The sequence below is a fragment of the Schistocerca piceifrons genome, chromosome 3, assembly GCF_021461385.2.
Source record: "Schistocerca piceifrons isolate TAMUIC-IGC-003096 chromosome 3, iqSchPice1.1, whole genome shotgun sequence".
Lineage (NCBI taxonomy): Eukaryota > Metazoa > Arthropoda > Insecta > Orthoptera > Acrididae > Schistocerca > Schistocerca piceifrons.
In genome coordinates this window covers 619,639,997-619,660,698 of record NC_060140.1, presented here as the reverse complement: position 1 = coordinate 619,660,698, position 20,702 = coordinate 619,639,997, and the positions used below count along the sequence as shown (strand labels likewise).

Below are 20,702 nucleotides of genomic sequence, written 5' to 3'. Positions count from 1 at the left end.
AGTTAGTTTAAGTTAGATTAAGTAGTGTGTAAGCTTAGGGACCGATGACCTCAGTAGTTTGGTTCCATAAGACCTTACCATACATTTCCAAATTTCCAAAATCTGTAATAATATTAAGTTAGCAACAATTAAAAATGATTACAGAGACAGTAATATTTTAAGATATGCTTAACTTTAATCGACGTTGGAAGATTCGGTCGTGGCAGAGGCTGCAACTGCGAGGATAGGGAATGTGAAAATGCTTATCTTCCAGCACTGACAACACACGGGCGAGGGAGATCATACAGATCAGCTGCTACGGCATATACTTCAAACTGAAGTGACGTGGATTCGTGTCTGCAGTTTATACAGATGGTCACTTCAAACGCAGTACCTTTTTGTAGCAAATAGTATGAAATTAAATTAACGCTGTTGTAACAGAATGCAATGAATAGAACAATGAATTAAAAAACAAGTAATGCTACTGTCTTTTTTTGTGCCATCAGTCTTCTGACCGATTTAACGTGTCCCGCCACGAATTCCTCTCCTGTGCCAAACTTTGCGTCTCAGAATGGCAGTTGCAACCTACGTCCTCATTTATTTGCTGGATGTCTACTTCTATAGTTTTTAACATCTTCAACTCCTTGTAGTACCATGGAAGTTGATCGCTGTTCTTAACAGATGTCCTATAAATGTGTCCCTTCTTCTTGCCATTGTTCTCCATATATTCCTTTCCTCACCGACTCTCCGGAGAACCTCCTCATTCCATACCTTAACAATATACCTAATTTTAAACGTTCTTCTGTAGCACTAATCTCAAATGCTTCAATTCTCTTCTGTTCCGGCTTCCTACAGTCCATGTTTCACTATCGTACAATGCTGTACTCTAAACGTACATTCCCAGAAATTTCTTCCTCAAATTGAGGTCTACCCCAGTTCTGATGTTTAGTTTATCGCTATTCTCATTCCTTTCGTCTTTCGTGATTTACTCGCAGTCTATATTTTCTTCCCATTAGACTGTTCAGTCCATTCAACAGATCCTGTAATACTTCTCCAGTTTCATTGAGCTTAGCAGTGTTATCAGCGAATCTTATCACTGATATCCTTTCAACCTAAATTTTTAAACCTTGCACTTGAATTTATCTTTCATTTCCTTCATTGCTATTCATGTATAGGTTGAACAGTAGGAGTGAAAGACGACATCCCTCTCTTATATCCATTCTAATTTGAGAACTTCGTTCTTGGTGTACCACCCTCATTGCTCCCTCTTGGTTCTTGTACGTATAATATATTACCTGTCTTTCCCTACAGCTTACCCCCAACTTTTCATAGAATTTCAAATATGGTGCACCGTTTGACGTTGTCTAACGATTTTTCGTGAATCCCACGAACATATCTTAAATTTTCTTCAATGTTGCATCTATTATCAACCGCAACGTCAGAATTTCCTCTCTGGTGCCTTCACCTTTCCTAAAGCCTAACTGATCGTCGTCTAACACATCCTCAGTTTTCTTTTCCATTCTTCTGTATGTTATTCTTGTCTAATTCTCACACTTATCAGCTCTTGCTATCTTCGGAGTCGTCTGGATGATGTTTTTCCGTTACTCCGGTGGCGTATCGACAGTCTCATACATTCCACACGCCAACACGAATAGTCGTATTGTCGTTACCTTCCCCATTGATTTTAGAAATTTTGATGGGATGTTATCTATTCCTTTCGCTTTCTCTGACCTTAAGTCGTCCACAGCTCATTTACATGTAGACTGTAATAACATATCCCCTATCTCTTCCCTATCGGCTCCTGTTTCTTCTTCTACCACGTCATCCGACGAGCTCTCCCTCTCATACAGGCCTTCAGCATATTCTTTCACCTATCCGGTCTGTCCTCTGCATTTAAAAAAGGAATTCCCGTAACAATGTTACCGCTCTTGCACTAACCAAAGGTTGTTTTGACTTCCTGTATGATGAGGCAGTTGTTCCAACAATCATTTCTTTTCCGATTTATTCGCACTTTTCATGGAGTCATTTCGCCTTAGCTTCCCTGCATTTCCTATTTATTTCATTCCCAAGAGACTTGTATCTCTGTATTCCTAAATTTCCCTCAACATTTTCGTATTTTCTTCTTTCGTCTATCAGCTGGAGTATTTGTTTTGTTTCCCGTGGTTTGCTCGCAGGTTACTTTCCTTGTACTTATATTTTTCGTTCCAACTTCAATGAGTGACCTTTTTGGAGATGTCCATTCCTCTTCAACTGAACTCCGTTCTGAGTTGTTCATTATCGCGATATCTATAGCCGCAGAGAAATCCAAGAGCATCTCTTCATTCCTTAGTATCTCCGTATCCTACTTCACTGCACATTATTTCTCCCTGACTAGGCTCAGACTACTCTTCATCACTATTAAACTGTGATCTGAGACTATATCTGCTTTTGCGTGCGCCTTACAGTCCAGTATCAGATTTTATAATCTCTGCCTGACCATGATGTGATTTAACAGACTTCTTCCCGTTTTCCCGGCCTTTTTCATGTATATCTTTTTCTCTCGTTATTCTTGAACGACATACTCGCTGTTACTACCTGAAGTTTGTTGCAGAACTTAATCAGCCTTTCTCCATGCTACAACCAAGCCCATATTCTCCCATAACTCTTTCTTCTACTCCTTCCCCTATAACCGAATTCCAGTCCACCCCGGCGACTATCAGGTTTTCATATCCTTTTACGTACTGAATTACCCGATCAATATCCTTATACACGTTCTCTACCTCTTCATCTTCTACTTGCGACAGAGAATAACCCTATCACTGAACTTTTCAAAGTAACTCATTCTCTGTCCTACATTCCTATACATAACGAATACTACTCTCGCTATATTATTTTCTGTTGCTGTTGAAATTACCCTATACTCGTCTTCCCAGAAATCCTTGTCTTCTTTCTATTTCACTTCACTGACCAGCATTAATGTAGACTTGAGCCTTAGCATTCCCCTTTTCAGAATTTCTAGCTTGCCTACCGCGTTCAGCTTCTGACATTCCACGCCCATACTCATAGAACGTTATTTTTTTCTCATGGTGACCTCCTCCTTGTAAGTACGCTCCGTGAAGTTCGAATGGGAATATGTCCGGAATCTCTCTGCCAATGGAGAGATGATCGTAACACTTTTTCAATTACAGGCCACATGTCCTATGGATACAAATTACGTGTCTTTAAAGCAGAGATTTCCATTGCCTTCTGCATTCTCATGCCGTTGATTATTGCGGATTCTTCCGCCTTTCCTGGGTTGTTTCGCACTGCAAAGGCAAGTGCTTGCCCTGAACCTCTGATCGCTCATCCGCCGCGTTTGACAAGGCCATTGGCAGAATGTTCAAAAAATGGTTCAAATGGCTCTGAGCACTATGCGACTTAACTGCTGAGGTCATCAGTCGCCTAGAACTTAGAACTAATTAAACCTAACTAACCTAAGGACATCACACACATCCATGCCCGAGGCAGGATTCGAACCTGCGACCATAGCGGTCACGGGGTTCCAGACTGAAGCGCCTAGAACCGCACGGCGACACCGGCCAGTTTTCAGAATGTGGGTGACTTCTTATTCAGGAAGTCTTCGGCTGCCATTGCTGCTTAGATTTATTGAGATTTTAAGCAGTGGAGGGTTCGAACCAGGGACCGAGATTGTTTTGATTACTAGTCAAATATACTACCTCTGGACCACGAGCGGACAGTTACTGTTAATAATCAATGAACCATTCATTCATGTAAACCACACAACGGTTCGTCAGGCAGTTGCAGTGTTACAAACAATACAACAGCTCGTCAGCCAATTACAGTGTTACATCTTTGGGGAGCTGAAGTCGGCAGCAAGCCCGGAGAACAATCAGCAGCAAATATTCCGAATAGTGCCGACTTCTAACGATCAATACTTGGGTCTGGCGGCTAACTTATCGCACTCTGTCGCTATTCTATTGGAGCTCATAGCATACTAATTTATATAGATTGCCAATTAATAATATGGTCGGTACATATGCGGCCTGAGGTGCAGCCGCACAAATTCAGCACCGGCTCTTAAGTAAACATGTTTGACGACCTCTGCTCTAAAGCAAGCACTTCCTCACTCCCAGATGCTTCATTCTCCTCTTGATGCGTGCAGCCACACACTCTCTGCTGCTCCATCAGGAACAATGCCCCGTGTTGAAAACAAGCTGCACCCTGCCTCGCTGTTCCGCCACGCCTCCAGCCTCGTCTCGAGGCAGGTGTTCCCGAGCTCCAGCTTGCTAGAAGTGCCCGCTTTCACTGGCTGATTCCAACCTGCGACCATAGCGGTCACGGGGTTCCAGACTGAAGCGCCTAGAACCGCACGGCGACACCGGCCAGTTTTCAGAATGTGGGTGACTTCTTATTCAGGAAGTCTTCGGCTGCCATTGCTGCTTAGATTTATTGAGATTTTAAGCAGTGGAGGGTTCGAACCCGGGACCGAGATTGTTTTGATTACTAGTCAAATATACTACCTCTGGACCACGAGCGGACAGTTACTGTTAATAATCAATGAACCATTCATTCATGTAAACCACACAACGGTTCGTCAGGCAGTTGCAGTGTTACAAACAATACAACAGCTCGTCAGCCAATTACAGTGTTACATCTTTGGGGAGCTGAAGTCGGCAGCAAGCCCGGAGAACAATCAGCAGCAAATATTCCGAATAGTGCCGACTTCTAACGATCAATACTTGGGTCTGGCGGCTAACTTATCGCACTCTGTCGCTATTCTATTGGAGCTCATAGCATACTAATTTATATAGATTGCCAATTAATAATATGGTCGGTACATATGCGGCCTGAGGTGCAGCCGCACAAATTCAGCACCGGCTCTTAAGTAAACATGTTTGACGACCTCTGCTCTAAAGCAAGCACTTCCTCACTCCCAGATGCTTCATTCTCCTCTTGATGCGTGCAGCCACACACTCTCTGCTGCTCCATCAGGAACAATGCCCCGTGTTGAAAACAAGCTGCACCCTGCCTCGCTGTTCCGCCACGCCTCCAGCCTCGTCTCGAGGCAGGTGTTCTCGAGCTCCAGCTTGCTAGAAGTGCCCGCTTTCACTGGCTGATTCCAACCTGCGACCATAGCGGTCACGGGGTTCCAGACTGAAGCGCCTAGAACCGCACGGCGACACCGGCCAGTTTTCAGAATGTGGGTGACTTCTTATTCAGGAAGTCTTCGGCTGCCATTGCTGCTTAGATTTATTGAGATTTTAAGCAGTGGAGGGTTCGAACCCGGGACCGAGATTGTTTTGATTACTAGTCAAATATACTACCTCTGGACCACGAGCGGACAGTTACTGTTAATAATCAATGAACCATTCATTCATGTAAACCACACAACGGTTCGTCAGGCAGTTGCAGTGTTACAAACAATACAACAGCTCGTCAGCCAATTACAGTGTTACATCTTTGGGGAGCTGAAGTCGGCAGCAAGCCCGGAGAACAATCAGCAGCAAATATTCCGAATAGTGCCGACTTCTAACGATCAATACTTGGGTCTGGCGGCTAACTTATCGCACTCTGTCGCTATTCTATTGGGGCTCATAGCATACTAATTTATATAGATTGCCAATTAATAATATGGTCGGTACATATGCGGCCTGAGGTGCAGCCGCACAAATTCAGCACCGGCTCTTAAGTAAACGTGTTTGACGACCTCTGCTCTAAAGCAAGCACTTCCTCACTCCCAGATGCTTCATTCTCCTCTTGATGCGTGCAGCCACACACTCTCTGCTGCTCCATCAGGAACAATGCCCCGTGTTGAAAACAAGCTGCACCCTGCCTCGCTGTTCCGCCACGCCTCCAGCCTCGTCTCGAGGCAGGTGTTCCCGAGCTCCAGCTTGCTAGAAGTGCCCGCTTTCACTGGCTGATTCCAAGTGCCTCCGCTCTCCAACCGCGGCCACGACGTCCACTATCTGCAAATGGCCGCTTTCACAGGGCAACCGTTGGGCCAACCAGGCTGGAAACATTAACGAGTTCTGTAGGCGGTGCCATGCCAGACCTGGCACCGATTCAAAAGTTTCGCCTGCCACTACCCACAACGGCCTAACATTAGATCCAGGTGGATGATGTGAATTAGATTCTGGTCGTCAGACTGCCAGCCACTCTGACTCCACGCCGCTCCACGTCTTTCCGTGACACTGAGCTCGCCATACTTGAAATTACGTGCGCTCTCTAGTGTGAAAGGAGCGTACGAGCAGCCGACCGGAACTTAATTGTGCCGTGAACTTCTAATTCACTGCCTAAATTAAAAGGTCATTAAATCATTTCCAATTTTCTAGTCCCATAGACGGTCGTACGTAATGCAGGGTTGGCCAAATAACAGTGACCCTTACGAGTGGATATGACTGGACGTGAGTGTATGCATATAACCGCACGCCGTGACGCGTACACCGCGTATACGCTTGCCACGTGATCCACACCGCTTCAGAACGAAGTGCAAGCTGTGATTAAAACAGTGCAAAGGGGCGATGGTCTCCCAGTGGAGCAGCTGGTGTTCGCTGTGGAACGTTACGTGACAATAAAAACGTAGGAACGTTGCGGTTAGTTGATTGCTGTCAAAGTGCAACCAAAGAGTGCCTGCAACACATAGTCCGAAAATGGCGTCAGACAGGATCTATTTTGAAGAAATCAAAAAACCAAAATATGCCCGCACACCAGAAAATGTGGCTGCAGTTCACCAGAAAATGCTTCCTAGCCCTACCAAATCAAACTGACGCCTGTGACAAAGACCGGAATATCACGTTTACCAGACAGATGAATACTCAACCTGGACCAGCACGTGCATCCCTACCGAGTGTCTAGTGTCTTGCTCATGCGTTAAAACCAGCATATTTTCCTAAGCGTCTTCATTTTTGTGAGAGGCTCTTCACTGAGATAAAAATGAATTGCTTTTACATGAATCTGTTCATTATGTCTGATGTAGCCTGGTTTCAACTGAGTTACTTCAACTCACAGAATCACAGGTTCTGGGCAGCAGAGAATCCGCATAAATTCCACGAAACACCACTGCATGATCGAAAGGTTTGGGTTTGGTGTGCGGTGTCTGCACGCCCCATTGTTGGTCCCATCTTCTTTCATCAGACACTGACTTCACTGCGTTACATTGACAACATTAACATTTTGAAACTATTTGTGGCAGCATTAACGAAGGAGGAAGAGACCTAAAGTTACTTCCAAAGGGGTGGAGCGACTGCCCATACTGCCAGCCGAACCTTAGAACAGATTTACACAATCTTCAAGCCTGACAAACTGGTTAGCAGGTATTAGTCTGGCCACGACCCTATCTGGACACCCAGGTCACCTGATGTGTCAGTGTTCGGAGCCCTCAAGCCTAAGGTGTTTCGCAAAAACCATCAGAGTCTTTTACAACTGCAGAAGAGCATTTCGAATGAGACTGCAGCAATTCCAGCAATCCAGCTTCGATCGCCCTTTAGCAACTTGCTGATCAGGCCCAAAAGTGCCAAGAGATGAATGATGGTCAGTTTCAACATTTGCCATAGTCAGGTTAGCACTGTATTTCCTTCCCGCTGCTGTTCCTTTGTACCCTGTAGCTCTTTCTCTGGGCCACTTTTATTTGCCCCATTATGAATTAATGTAAGTGTGTATTCATTTTAAGAAGTATATGAGAAAAGTAATGAGATTGCTTTTTTCATCTACCTTTATTTATTATTTCTTCGAACAACAATATCGTCATCTCCAAAGTAGTTCCTTTCAGCAGCTATACACCGGCGGAGTCATTGTTTCCAGTCTTGGTAGAAGCGCTGAAAGGCTTCTTGCCTTTAACATGTCCGTCACATTCTTTTGAATATTTTCTAGAGTCCTAAATTGACGTCCTTTTAACACATTTTTCAATTTAGGGAAAAGAAAAATATCACAAGAACTCAGATCAGGTTAGTAGAGGGGCTGCGGAACAACAAGAATGCCTTCTGAGATCAAATATTTCGCTATGGAAGAAGCCATGTGATGTGGGGCATTGCCATGATGCAGCAACGCAAAACCTGATTCCATAATGTTGCTCTAAATTCCACTGTTCCGTTTTGGTAACACACAACAAAACACAACTTCGCTGATCGCGCTCTCAAAGATCATGTGATACCCGTACGGAGCTGAGACTCGGACTGAGCATCTGGAACGGATGAAGACACCGGTCTACACAAGTACAACAATACAGCATCGCCATATCTCTGTGTGTTGTCAGTCGCATTACCTTTCTCGCACACTTCGTAGGCCGAAGTCTTACTGATGACGTCAATTGTCCTTCAGTAAAGTCTACAGTCAAACCAAGAACCCACAGCATCATTCACGAAGCGAAAAGCCCTGTCGCTGTTGAGTGCAGTATAAGTAAAGGAATTCTGCTGCCTAGGGAGTAACACAAAATATGCCGGACGAAATAAGGAGGATATAAGAAGAAGACTAGCACAGGCTAGGAAGTCAGTCCTTGCTAAAAGGTTACTTGTTAGTTATTAGTAAGTTACATGTTCGACAGATCATCTAAACGACTCTTCTATCGAAATGATGCGGAACATGTCAGTTTACAGAATATGTGTATATCACTGGTGTTGATATTAATGAACACCTTATTTTTTTAGTTATAATCATGGAAGTACATCTACAAAAAAGTTTCTGCAGCCCTTAATTTGAGGAAATTTCTGAGAATATACATCTGGAGCAGAACATCATTTGGAAGTGAGTGGTGGCCAGTGCGAAAACCGGTAAAGAAGAGAATAGAAGTATACTGATAAGATTCTCGGCAGAATCAGAGAGGAAATGTAGACGTTACTGGATTATGGGACATGTGTTAAGGAAACAAGGACTAATTTCCAAGACAGTAGAGGGAATCATACAGAGTAAAAACGGCAAGGAAAGAAAAAAAATTGAGGTATATGATTCAACTGATACCCTGAGATGTTATATATTACTCCATTATTCTGTGGAACCTCCTACGAATACCGAATTCAATGTGTGACTTCCCTGTCAGTAACTCTTCTGCAGTTGTTGAAAGGCGTGTAGACTGACACCAGATATCTGCGTCATCGTATCAACACTATAATTGAGCCACTTCCAGCTGATTTAGCTAATGCGAGTACCTGGCGGTTATTCTGAGCCCCACTAGCTAGTTGCATTCTACGTATGTGACTTAACGGTACGCAGACGGACTCCGATTTCCCCTCCCATATTTGTGGAGGTCGTTTTTGCAGCGTTTCGGTGTAAGGTATCCGCAGTCTCCTGCAGTTTGTGAAGTAACAATTGGTCGGTGCACGACAGTGCACGGTACCAATAGGTTCGAAAAAGCCTCGCACGAAAATGCGACTTTTTACGGGCCATATCTCGAGTAGTATTAACCACAGAGATAACGGGTCAAGTGTTGTGGATAGCCCTTGACCTAGTGACCGTTCGTGTACCTATCAGCAGAACAGGTGTACTGTAGCACTTCCTCCAGCCCCTAAAAATTGAGCAAATCGGTTGGTTCTTTTGCACTTGGTGTTGTCTAAGCTGTACCCTAGGCGTCTTATGAAAGCACCCTTTGTTCATGATCGGATCCTGAGAAAACCTCGCAAAATCATGACTTTTGGGTACGAAAAGTACCAGTTGTGAGGATGACTACTTTTATAATCTCTGTTCATGGCATTTCATCGAAATTTATTCTATACGTTCTTAAGATGATATTCTCGGGGAACGTCGAAACTTTTTTCGATATCACTATCCGTTACTGATTTCCAGAGATTCAAAGTTACCGTAGTTACGCAAAAAAAACCAAAAACTGGTTTTTAGCCGTTTCCACAACCTGTTGTTGCAGAAAAAGGAAGGGCTCCAGCGTAAAACTGATCCTGTCGGACTACAAAAAATGCAAATATCTTCCACTTTGAAAGAGTCTGACAGTAGAAGTTTATTAAGTAAAAGAAGAGTCTGACGGAAATGTGGGGAACAAGTTGCCTCAATCCTCATTCCGCCTTCCTTCCCCAAAATTATGGCATACGAACATTTTCGCGCCTTTTTTGCACTGATTGAGAGCTCCAGAATCAAAGTGACGATGGAAGAGAGAGCAGACGGTGTCAGTGAGAGAGAAAGGGAAAGGGCACAGAGGAAATGAGAAATACAGATGAGTGGAGACCATACATCATCTTTGGAGGTCTGGACTCTCCCAGGCTGGCGAAATTGAATACCCAAATGTAGGGGAGGGCGTAATTGGGACTGAAACTTTAAACATGTGTACCGGTATATAGATGGGAAAATAAATTGTACCCCCAGAATTTTGAAGCTGCCGACGTATGTTTGAGACAGTGGCAGTGGGAAAGAAACAAAAGAAGGACACAGTGTAAGTGATAAAGGAGACAATGGCATTGTGATATACTATAAACCTTGGAAGAAAAAGGAAACAGGGGGGATGAGAGGGAGATGCTGCGTATGAACGCATAGCTACAAAGAGAAACTAGCTGAAAGGATTTAGAATGATCGGTGTTAAAAGTGCACGAATATGCTCACATACCAAAAGGAAGGCGGAATAAAAATTGAGGCAGCTGATTCGCCACTTTTCTATCACAGGTTTCAAAAGAGAACATATTCTCCGATTGGAGCATTTTTCCGCTGATTTAATTATGATACCTCAGTAACGTTTGCTACTGTGAATATAAATTCATAACAATAACAAGCCTGTTATATTCAATCACAAAAACGTACAACACAACACAAAGAGTAATGCGACAGTCCTCAAAACAAACAGTAGTACGAAGTGGCTGCCGTAGCTAATGAAACAGCTCAGCGTAACGTCACTATGTTACTCTTGCACGGTATTCAGTGAAACCATACATGAGGTGTGTACCGGCGAGTAAACATGTCTGTACTGCTACGACCTAGGCTATAGTAATTAACTGCGTAGCGGCGATGCAGCAGAACGACATCATACGGGGAGAGGTGCCGTCATCTTGGTGACCTGTCACTGTGGAGCAAGAAAATGAAATCAGAGAGCAAGAGTCCAAATTCAGTACATAAACACTGCAAAACACCCCAGCAGCGGTCTTTGTAAGCCGAAGCTGAGATTTGTTTCAGGATCACCAGCGTCCAGAAAATCTGTCTGGACAGGAAAACCAGAACGAATGAAGTCACCATTGCTTAACAGCTATGGATGAGCACCCAAACTTGTTACGATTTCTGGGCTGAAGCGCTGCGATGGGAAAAAACTCTAGCTGGCGTGGTTAACATACACTGCCGGAATGGAATAGCAACACCAAAAAATAATTAAGGTAGATTAATGAAATTTCGGGAATACATTGCAAATGTGAAGTTCTGGTACATTACTAACAGGTGCAAAAGCCAGAATATTAAATACAAGCATGGAAACATTCATGCATTGTGTTGTACAGGTGCCGGATGTCTCTTGGTGGGATGGTGTTCCATGCCTGTTGCAAATGTTCTGTCAATTTAGGTACAGTTAATAGATGACACTGGAGTTGTCGTCAGATGATGTCACATATGTGCTCGATTGGAGACAGATCTCATAACCGAGCTGGCCAAAGCAATATCTCGACACTCGGAGAGTATGTTGGTTTACAATAGGGCGTGTGGGTGAGCGTTATCCTGTTGGAAAACACGCCCTGGAATGCTGTTCATGAGTGACAGCACAAAAGATCAAATCACGACTGGCGAACAAATTTGCAGTCAGGGTGCGTGGGAAAACCACGAGATTGCTCCTGCGGTCATACGAAATCGCACCTCAGAACATAACTCCATGTGTAGGTCCAATGTGTCTAACAGGCAGACATATTGGTTGCAAGCCCTCAACTGGTCTCCTTTTAACCGAAACATGGCTGTCACTGGCACCGTGGCAGAACCAGCTTTCATCAGAAAACAGAACAGGTCTCTACATGCCCTCCAATTAGATCTCGCTTGATACCACTGAAGTCGCAGATGGCGATGGTGTGCGATCTGTGGAATGTACGGTACAGTGCGTCTGAGTCGGAGCTGTCATTGAAGTAAACGTTTTGTAAGAGTTCGTTGTGTCATTGTGGCGCCAACTGATGCTGAGACTGCTGCTGCAGATGCAGTACTATGGGCGAGAAACATACGCGGAATACGATGGTCATACCTCTCGGTGGTGCCAGGGTGGCCGTTCAGAGCCCGGTCTTCTTGCGATTGTACATTCCAGTGAACCCAACCGCCAGCAATCGTGCCAATTCTTTCTGCAGTATCGCAGAGGGAACATGCAACTTATCGTAGTCCAATTACACGACCTCGTTCAAACACAAAGAGGCCTTAAAGGCGCTCTTGACTAGCATCAACTCACGACTTCCAAAGGTAAACAATGCTGACGACAGTTACAGCGTCTATTTAAAGCAATTCCGTAGATGTGTTACTGGCGCCATTCTTATGCGATTGGCGCGAAATTTGAATAATCATTTTTTAGATGTACAAACACGCTACCACCTTTCGTTTATGTCACAAAACTCTTCCTGGTGTTCCGCTTTATTCCGTCAATGTAAATACCACCGAATTGGGCCCTCTCCCCGAAATGTTCTCAGATGCTAGGCGACGTGATGCGTACACGATAGCGTATGGGTGTGTACCTAATGCTGAAGACCACTGCAGTAACAGATGGTGCAGCCAGCCACTTTTTGCTGACTTTGCCTCCATTAGCTGCCTGAGCTTGTGTCCATATGCTGACAACGTGGCGCCTTCGCTTCACTGGACCGTCTACTGGGTGACTAGCTACTGTTGATGGCCAACTCTCTGGTTGGCCGTGTATTCGATTCTGGGCTTCCCAGATGCACAGCTCAGCAACGTCTTTGCTGTTCAGCAGTCTGTAAGGACCATCATTATTGCTGGCCGCTGCCTAATGTGGGTTTAACCTTCGACTTTGGACATCCTGATAACTACGATTCAAACAGCATTATATCTGGTGTTGTATACTGTGACCACGAGTTAGTCAACCAGCTTAGGGCTGCGTCATACATCGTCGGAGGCGTGCGGCCGTCGTTTATTGGCCTCGCTAACATCAGCGGTCATCACTGCTTGAATGTATTACCTCTCTGACATATAGATGCTAACATCTGCACACCATGCCTCTGGAGCCAAATGTACTGCCCAGTCAACTTAATGAACCTACCTGTCAGAAACCTGAAATAACAAATAACAATCTTGCCACTGCAGACAACTTCGAGGCGTGCAGGAAGAGTGTCAGTGGGGTTCTGGAAGGTACTGGCAACGATGTATAGTAATCCGACTCGAATGCCCTGGTCAGCTGCGCTAGGTTTATCAGTTGGTGACCCATGGTGCGAGCAGCTTTAAGAAGGCGGTTCGACAGATAATCGATTGGGTTTAAATCCGGAGAGTAGCCCTGGTTGTTGTTGTGTTCTTCAGTCCTGAGACTGGTTTGATGCAGCTCTCCATGCTGCTCTACCCTGTGCAAGCCTCTTCATCTCCCAGTACCTACTGCCACCTACATCCTTGTGAATCTGCTTAGTGTATTCATCTCTTGGTCTCCCTCTACGATTTTTACCCTTCACGCTGCCGTCCAGTACTAAATTGGCGATCTCTTGATGCCTCAGGACATGTCCTAGCAACCGATCCCTTCTTCTAGTCAAGTTGTGCCACAAACTCCTCCCCAATTCTATTCAGTACTTCCTCATTAGTTATGTGATCTACCCATCTAATCTTCAGCATTCTTCTGTAGCACCCCGTTTCGAAAGCTTCTATTCTCTTCTTGTCTAAACTATTTATCGTCAACGTTTCACTTCCACATGGCTACACTCGATACAAATACTTTCAGAAACGATTTCCTGACACTTAAATCAATACTCGATGTTAACAAATTCCTCTTCTTCAGAAACGCTTTCCTTGCCATTACTAGCCTACATTTTAAATCCTCTCTACTTGGACCATCATCAGTTATTTTGCTCCCCAAATAACAAAACTCCTTTACTACTTTAAGTGTCTCATTTCCTAATCTAATTCCCTCAGCATCACCTGGGAGTACGGCAAATTCTTCCTGGTGCTCTTTGAGCCATGCACGTACACTATGAACTATTTAACATGTTGCATTGCCTTGCTGGTCTATGTCCTGATGACTATGAAAAACAATGTGCATCTAGGAGTGGACATAGTCCCCTAGGATAGATGCATACTTGTGTTGATCCATTGTGCCTTCCGGAATGACGAGATCAAGCTGGGAAAGCCACGAAAACATTCCCCAGACGATAACGCTATATTGTTTTTGGCTTTCAGACTCTTCAAGCCGTTCACGCCAAAGGTCATCTGTCTGATGGAACCCAGAACGTGTTTCATCTGAAGAAACCACCTGCCGTCACTCAGTTGCGGTATTGGCTGGTTAATCGCAGCCTTCGTCATCAGTGAACAACAATCGCCACCGATGCATGAACTACGCGCCGGCCGCGGAGGCCCGTATGCAGCGACGCTCATTGAAGGGTCGTTGAGGAGACACTGTTGGTAGCCCCTTGGTTCACCTGGGTTGACAGTTGTTCAACAGTTACACGTCTGTTCGCCTGTACATGTTTTCACAGCCGTCGTCTACTCCTGTCATCTATGGCCCGAGGTGCCCCACAGTTACCACGGGACCAGTTTCGGATAGCGCCATTTTCCCCATGCACGATACGTTTTAACAACAGCGGCACGCGAACAGTTTACAAAGTTAGCCGTTTCCGAAATGCTTCCACCCTTGGCGTCCGCAGCTCGTGGTGTCGCTGTCGCGTTCTCGCTTCCCAAGCACGGGGTTCCGGGTTCGATTCCCGACGGCGTCAGGGATTTTCACCTGCCTCGAGATGACTGGGTGTTTGTGTTGTCCTCATCATTTCATCATCATTCCTGAAAGTGGCGAGATTGGACTGAGCGAAGGCTGGGAATTTGTACGGGCGCTGATAACCGCGCAGTTGAGCGTCCCACAAACCAAACATCATCATAATCCACCCTTGGCTCGAAAGGCAATAATCATGTCCTTTTTGACGTCAGATATATCGCTCCGTTCCCGCATTACAACGACGACTGCACTCTCGTGGAAATCGGGTTTTCTGCCGGATATCAGCGTCTTCCAAACACGATATTTCGACGTCATTACTTGACGTGTTCATCAGGTGTTCCCTGAGACTGGCTACGGGAAACCACCAAAATTTTGTCGTTGGAGTTTAGGTTCACACTATACTTGCTATCGACGTCCTGATTAACTACGCATTGCACATCGGTGCCTGTGTTCGACTATCGATGGCAAAAAAGTGAATGGTGCTCAAATAATCTGACCACAAATATTTTAGGCGACAAATTCCAATGCTGATAACGCGATACAGTTACCGATGACAAGCGGAATTAGTAAACACTGCGGACGCATTCAGAAGATATCATTCTCGTGAAAAAGTAGTGAGTATTAACGACAAGGGGTGCCGGATTGATTTCGTATTTCTAGATCAGTTGTGCATTCTGCCTAAGTTCTTGACACTCTCCCTCAAAAGCGGCTTCTAATCAAATTGTGTGCCTATGGAGTATCGTCTCAGTTGTGCAATCTCCCTGTCAGAAAGGTCATGGTTGGTGGTAACTGACGGGAAATCATTAAGTAAAACATAAGTGAAATATTGTATTTCCCAAGGTAGCTTTATAGGCGCTCATCTGTTCCTAATCTATATAAACTGTTCAGAACACAATATGAACAGCCCTCTTTGATTGTTTGCAGGCGATGCTCTCATTTATCGTCTAGCGAAGTCATTAGAAGATTAAAACCAACTGCAAAAATTCTGTAGACAAGATATCTGTGCGCTTGTGAAAAGTGCCAGTTGACCCTAACCCTAACCAGTAAAAAAAAAAAAAAAAAAAAAAAAAAAAAAAAAAAAAAAAAAAAAAAAAGTAACGTCCTCCGCAAGACTACTAAAAAAATTCCGTTTAAATTTTGATGTAACAACAAAAACTCTCACAAACTTAAAGGTTACCGATTCAAGTAAATACACTCTTAAAAATGACACAGAGAAAGAGATATACAGACGACAAAGAGAGAGAGGGAAACGGAGATGGGAGAGAGAGAGAGAGAGAGAGAGAGACGCACCACAAAGGAATTATCTAGATGCAAAAATTGTGCAAATCGACAGAAACTTTTCGCAAAAGATTTTAATTGGACTGAAATTAATGCTCAGCTACTGGCACCATTTTTATTTATACCGTTTGGATTTTACGTGAAAAAAAGGTCACCATGGCTTGAATGTTGCGGGCAAAAAACACGTTTTTTGTGAGGTATTCTACGCACGCCACCTCTGTGTTTCAAGCGCTGCGTTTGTTTATAATTAAAAAACTGGTTATGACAGTTCTTTATCGTTTCGTTGTGTATACGTTAAAGATTTCATTCATCTGTGTCTTAAAATCATAGAAATGCCTTTGGTTGTGCAAAAAAAAAAAGCGTGTAGCAAATCAGAATAATTCCCCGTTCTGTGCAAAGTGATATACTGTTTGATAGAGAATTTAGCACTTCATCGACGACCATGCAGAGAATTTCACTGAGGGGAAAATTGCTGTAAAAATAACAATCGGAAGAAAGGTCACCTTACTTCTAACCCGTAGATGTATACATCACAGATGTTTGAGACATTAAGCATATAGTTTCATTTAATTGAAGTAGCTATGCCTGGGTTTCAGGCAGGATCTCCCGTTTCGTTCGATGCTGCGGTGCTATTCCAATAGCTGGAGAACCTCTGCAACGCTGTTCGAGTGGGCTGACTCGCTAATGGGAATTTGGAGTGAGGAGGGATAGCGTAGTGGTTTCCGCAAATGCGTAGTGAGCAGGAGACCCGAAAAGAAAAAAATCTTAAAAGGAGAAACGAAAAATGAAGCAAAACGTTTTGACATATTCGCATTTTTAACAGGATCAGATACTTTAGCCAATAAATTGCAAGAAGTGCAAATTGCAGATGTGCAAACAACTTGCAATTAAGAAAGCTCACCACGCTGGGGAAGTAGTGTTAACTCGTAGGAAAGAGCGAATATTCAAGATGTTTTGATTTAAATGTCTTCGAAGTTCCCGGTTACGTCGAACTTCCATTTTTCTACATCCCCGACTCTGTCCAGGATGTATTCGCATTTTTTGTACTATGATAGAAGCATTTTTCATTCTGGTAATAGACAAGTAGATATGGGATTACATTTACGAACAACTTAAACTGGCGCCATCACACGGAAAATATTGAGAGGAACGCAAACCAAAGAGTACGTTTATTCGCAGAACACTTAGCTTATATTGTTGAAAAACTAGCGTCGTTACCATTGGTTTGGAAGAACTTTGGTTTTGGTCCAAATTGGTTCAAATGGCTCTGAGCACTATGCGACTTAACTTCTGAGGCCATCAGTCGCCTAGAACTTAGAACTAATTAAACCTAACTAACCTAAGGACATCACACACATCCATTCCCGAGGCAGGATTCGAACCTGCGACCGTAGCGGTATCTCGGCTCCAGACTGTAGCGCCTAGAACCGCACGGCCACTCCGGCCGGCACTTTGGTTCTATTCCCTATTCCTCACAGGATTTTTGTGAGCGTGGAGGTCAGGAAGAGGGTGCACTCTGATTCGTGAGGACAAGTAAGGAGCTGCTTTAATAAAGATGCAGCAGTGTCTTCGGGATTCATCTACTGCCAAAAGCGCTTGGAGTGTTTTGGCGTCAAACTGGTCAAAAATCGTACAAAGTTCGCTCGTCGTACTGCCTTGAAGGGGCAGTGGAAGCAGGTTTAACGCCTGATCCGTGAATGGTGTTTACGTTTACTCTTGGAAGATGCAAAAAGTCTCCAAAAGAGCCTATCTATACTAAGCTTGTCCGTCCTGTTCAGGGTTAGTGCTGTGCGGTATTCACGGAGTACGTCGAAGAAAGTCCAAAGTAGGGGAGCTCGTTATTTACTATCGCGGAATGTAGGAGACATGAGGTGGCAATAATTAAAATACACTGAGGTGACAAAAGTCATGGCATTCAATCTAATATCGTGTCGGATCTCCTTTTTCCCGGCGAAGTGCAGCAGTTCGACGTGTCAGGGGCTCAACAAGTCGTTAGAAGTCCCTAAAGAAAAACTGAGCCATATTTACTCAATATACGGCCGCGGTGGCCGTGCGGTTCTAGGCGCTGCAGTCTGGAACCGCGGGACTGCTACGGTCGCAGGTTCGAATCCTGCCTCGGGCATATATGTGTGTGATGTCCTTAGGTTAGTTAGGTTTAAGTTCTAGGGGACTGATGACCTAAGATGTTAAGTCCCATAGTGCTCAGAGCCATTTGAACCATTTTTTTACTCAATAGTCGTCCGTAATTGCGAAAATGTTGTTGGTTCAAATGGCTCTAAGCGCTAAAGGACTTAACATCTGGGGTCATCAGTGCCCTGTCCGCCCCGATAGCTGAATGGTCAGCGTGACGGACTGCCGTCCTAAGGGTCCCGGATTCGATTCCCTGCTGGGTCGGGGATTTTCTCCTCTCAGGCACTGGGTGTTGTGTTGTCTTCATCGTCATTTCATCCCCATATGGCTCACAGATCGCCCAGTGCGGCGTCGATTGTAAGAAGACCTGCACCAAGGCGGCGGGACCTGCCCTGTAAGGGGCCTCCCGGCCAATGACGCAAAACGCTCTTTCCCATTTCCACCTGTCGTCTAGACTTAGAACTAATTAGGTCTAAGTAACCTAAGGACATCACACACATCCATTCCCGAGGCAGGATTCGAACCTGCGACCGTAGCAGTAGCGCGGTTCCGGACTGAAACTCCTAGAAACGCTCGGCCACAGGGACCTGCGAAAGTGTTGCTGGTGCAGGATTTTGTGCACGAAGTGACCTCTCGGTTATGTCCCATGAATGTTCGATGGGATTCACCACGGGTAATATGGGTGGCCAAATCATTCTCTCGAACTGTCCAGAATGTTCTTCAAACCAGTCGCGAACAATTGTGATGGATGACTGGGCGCATTGTCATCCACGAAAATTTCATTGTAGATCGGTAACATGAAGTGCATGAAAGGCTGCAAATGGTCTCCAATTAGCCTAACATAACGATTTCCACTCAGTGATCGGTTCAGTTGGACAAGAGGATCCAGTTCATTCCATGTAAACACAGCCCACCCCACAATGGAGCCACCAGCAGCTTGCGCAGTGCCTTGCTGACAAGGCCACTGTTTTTCAGTCGTCTAGGCTACAACCGATATGGTCATGAATGCAGGAGAGGAGCTGCGGGCGATGTCGTGCTGTTAGTAAAGGCACTCGCTTCATGCGCCGAAATAGCCCATTGACACCAAATTTCGCTGCACTGTTCTTACGGATACGTTTGACGCACGTTCTACACTAGTTTGTGCGGCTACTTCGGTCAGTGTTGCTTGTTTATTAGCACTGGAAACTACGCAAACGTCCCTGTTCTCGGTCGTTAAGTGATGGCCGTCGGTCACTGCGTTGTCCGTGGTGATGTAACGCCTGTAATTTTTGAATTCCTGCTACGCTCTTGGCACTGTGGGTCACGGAATATTGAATTCCCTAACGGATTCCTAAACAGAATGTACCATACGTCCAGCTCCCACTACCGCTGGCCGGCCGAAGTGGCCGTGCGGTTAAAGGCGCTGCAGTCTGGAAACGCGAGACCGCTACGGTCGCAGGTTCGAATCCTGCCTAGGGCATGGATGTTTGTGATGTCCTTAGGTTAGTTAGGTTTAACTAGTTCTAAGTTCTAGGGGACTAATGACCTCAGCAGTTCAGTCCCATAGTGCTCAGAGCCAGCCAGCCACTACCGCTGCACGTTCAAAGTCTGTTAATTCTCATCGTATGGCCATAATCTGACTTTTGATATGAATCACTTGAGTGCAAATGACAGCTCCGCCAGTGCACCAGCCTTTTACACCTTGTGTACGCGATACTAATTCCATCTGTGTGTGTGCATATCGCTAAGTCATGACGTTTGTCACCTCAGTGTAAAGACTCTTTTCGTCGCTCTGAAATACTGTCAGGAAATTTCAATAACCAACTCTCTTCTCCAAACGTGAAAATATTCTGTCGATTGCCAGTTCCAAAGGGAGAGATCACCAGCATTATAAAATAACAGAAATCGGAGCTCGAAAGGAAATACTGAGGTATTCATTTTCCCACGTGTTATTCGAGAGTAGAACGGTCAAGAAGTAGTCTGACAGTTGTTCCATGGACCCTCTAACAAACAATTAAATGTCAACCGAGACTTGTCATGCAGCTATAGATGTATTCAACAAGAACCCTAATTGGTTTCACAGTATAGTGTATACTGTCGCACGCCTCACTCACTCTGAAGCGCAGCTGTCCCACGGGCGGCTTGGCGTAGGGCAGGTTTTGGAAGCCCAGGAACTTGCGGCCGCCATGTGAGGTGTCGAATGCCCCTCGCACGAGTCCCTGCTGCGTCCGTACCACAGGCCCTACGGGGTCGTCACCCGACAGGAACGCCAGCATCAGTGATGCCGCCGAAGCCGCGAAGAAGAAGAGGGTGGGCGACGCCGCCGGCATGGCTGGACTGGCGCGAGGTGAGGTCTGCACGCGCGCGACTGCTTCTCGCCACTGCCGTGCAGCGCGACCAGGGTCGCCACGGCCACGCTGACAGCTGTCGTGGACTCTGACCCACCCCAGCTGGGGAGCGTTGCTTTATTTTATCGTAATCATATAAAACTGGAGTTTTTCCGTTTTTGGTTGCAAGCTGGCACACAGTCGTCAGCTGACACAGATACTGCGAATGT

General features: G+C 45.1%; 1 protein-coding gene across 1 annotated transcript in view; it reads right to left on the bottom strand.

Moving 5' to 3' along the window:
- LOC124788899 (juvenile hormone esterase-like) overlaps positions 1–20,484 on the bottom strand; it is a 124,320-nt gene extending 103,836 nt beyond the window's left edge. Inside the window, exon 1 of the mRNA XM_047256181.1 lies at positions 20,260–20,484. Within this exon, the coding sequence (XP_047112137.1) occupies positions 20,260–20,475 (216 nt within the window). The 5' untranslated portion in view covers positions 20,476–20,484. The remainder of the gene's footprint in view (positions 1–20,259) is intronic.
- Positions 20,485–20,702: the final 218 nt, after the last annotated feature.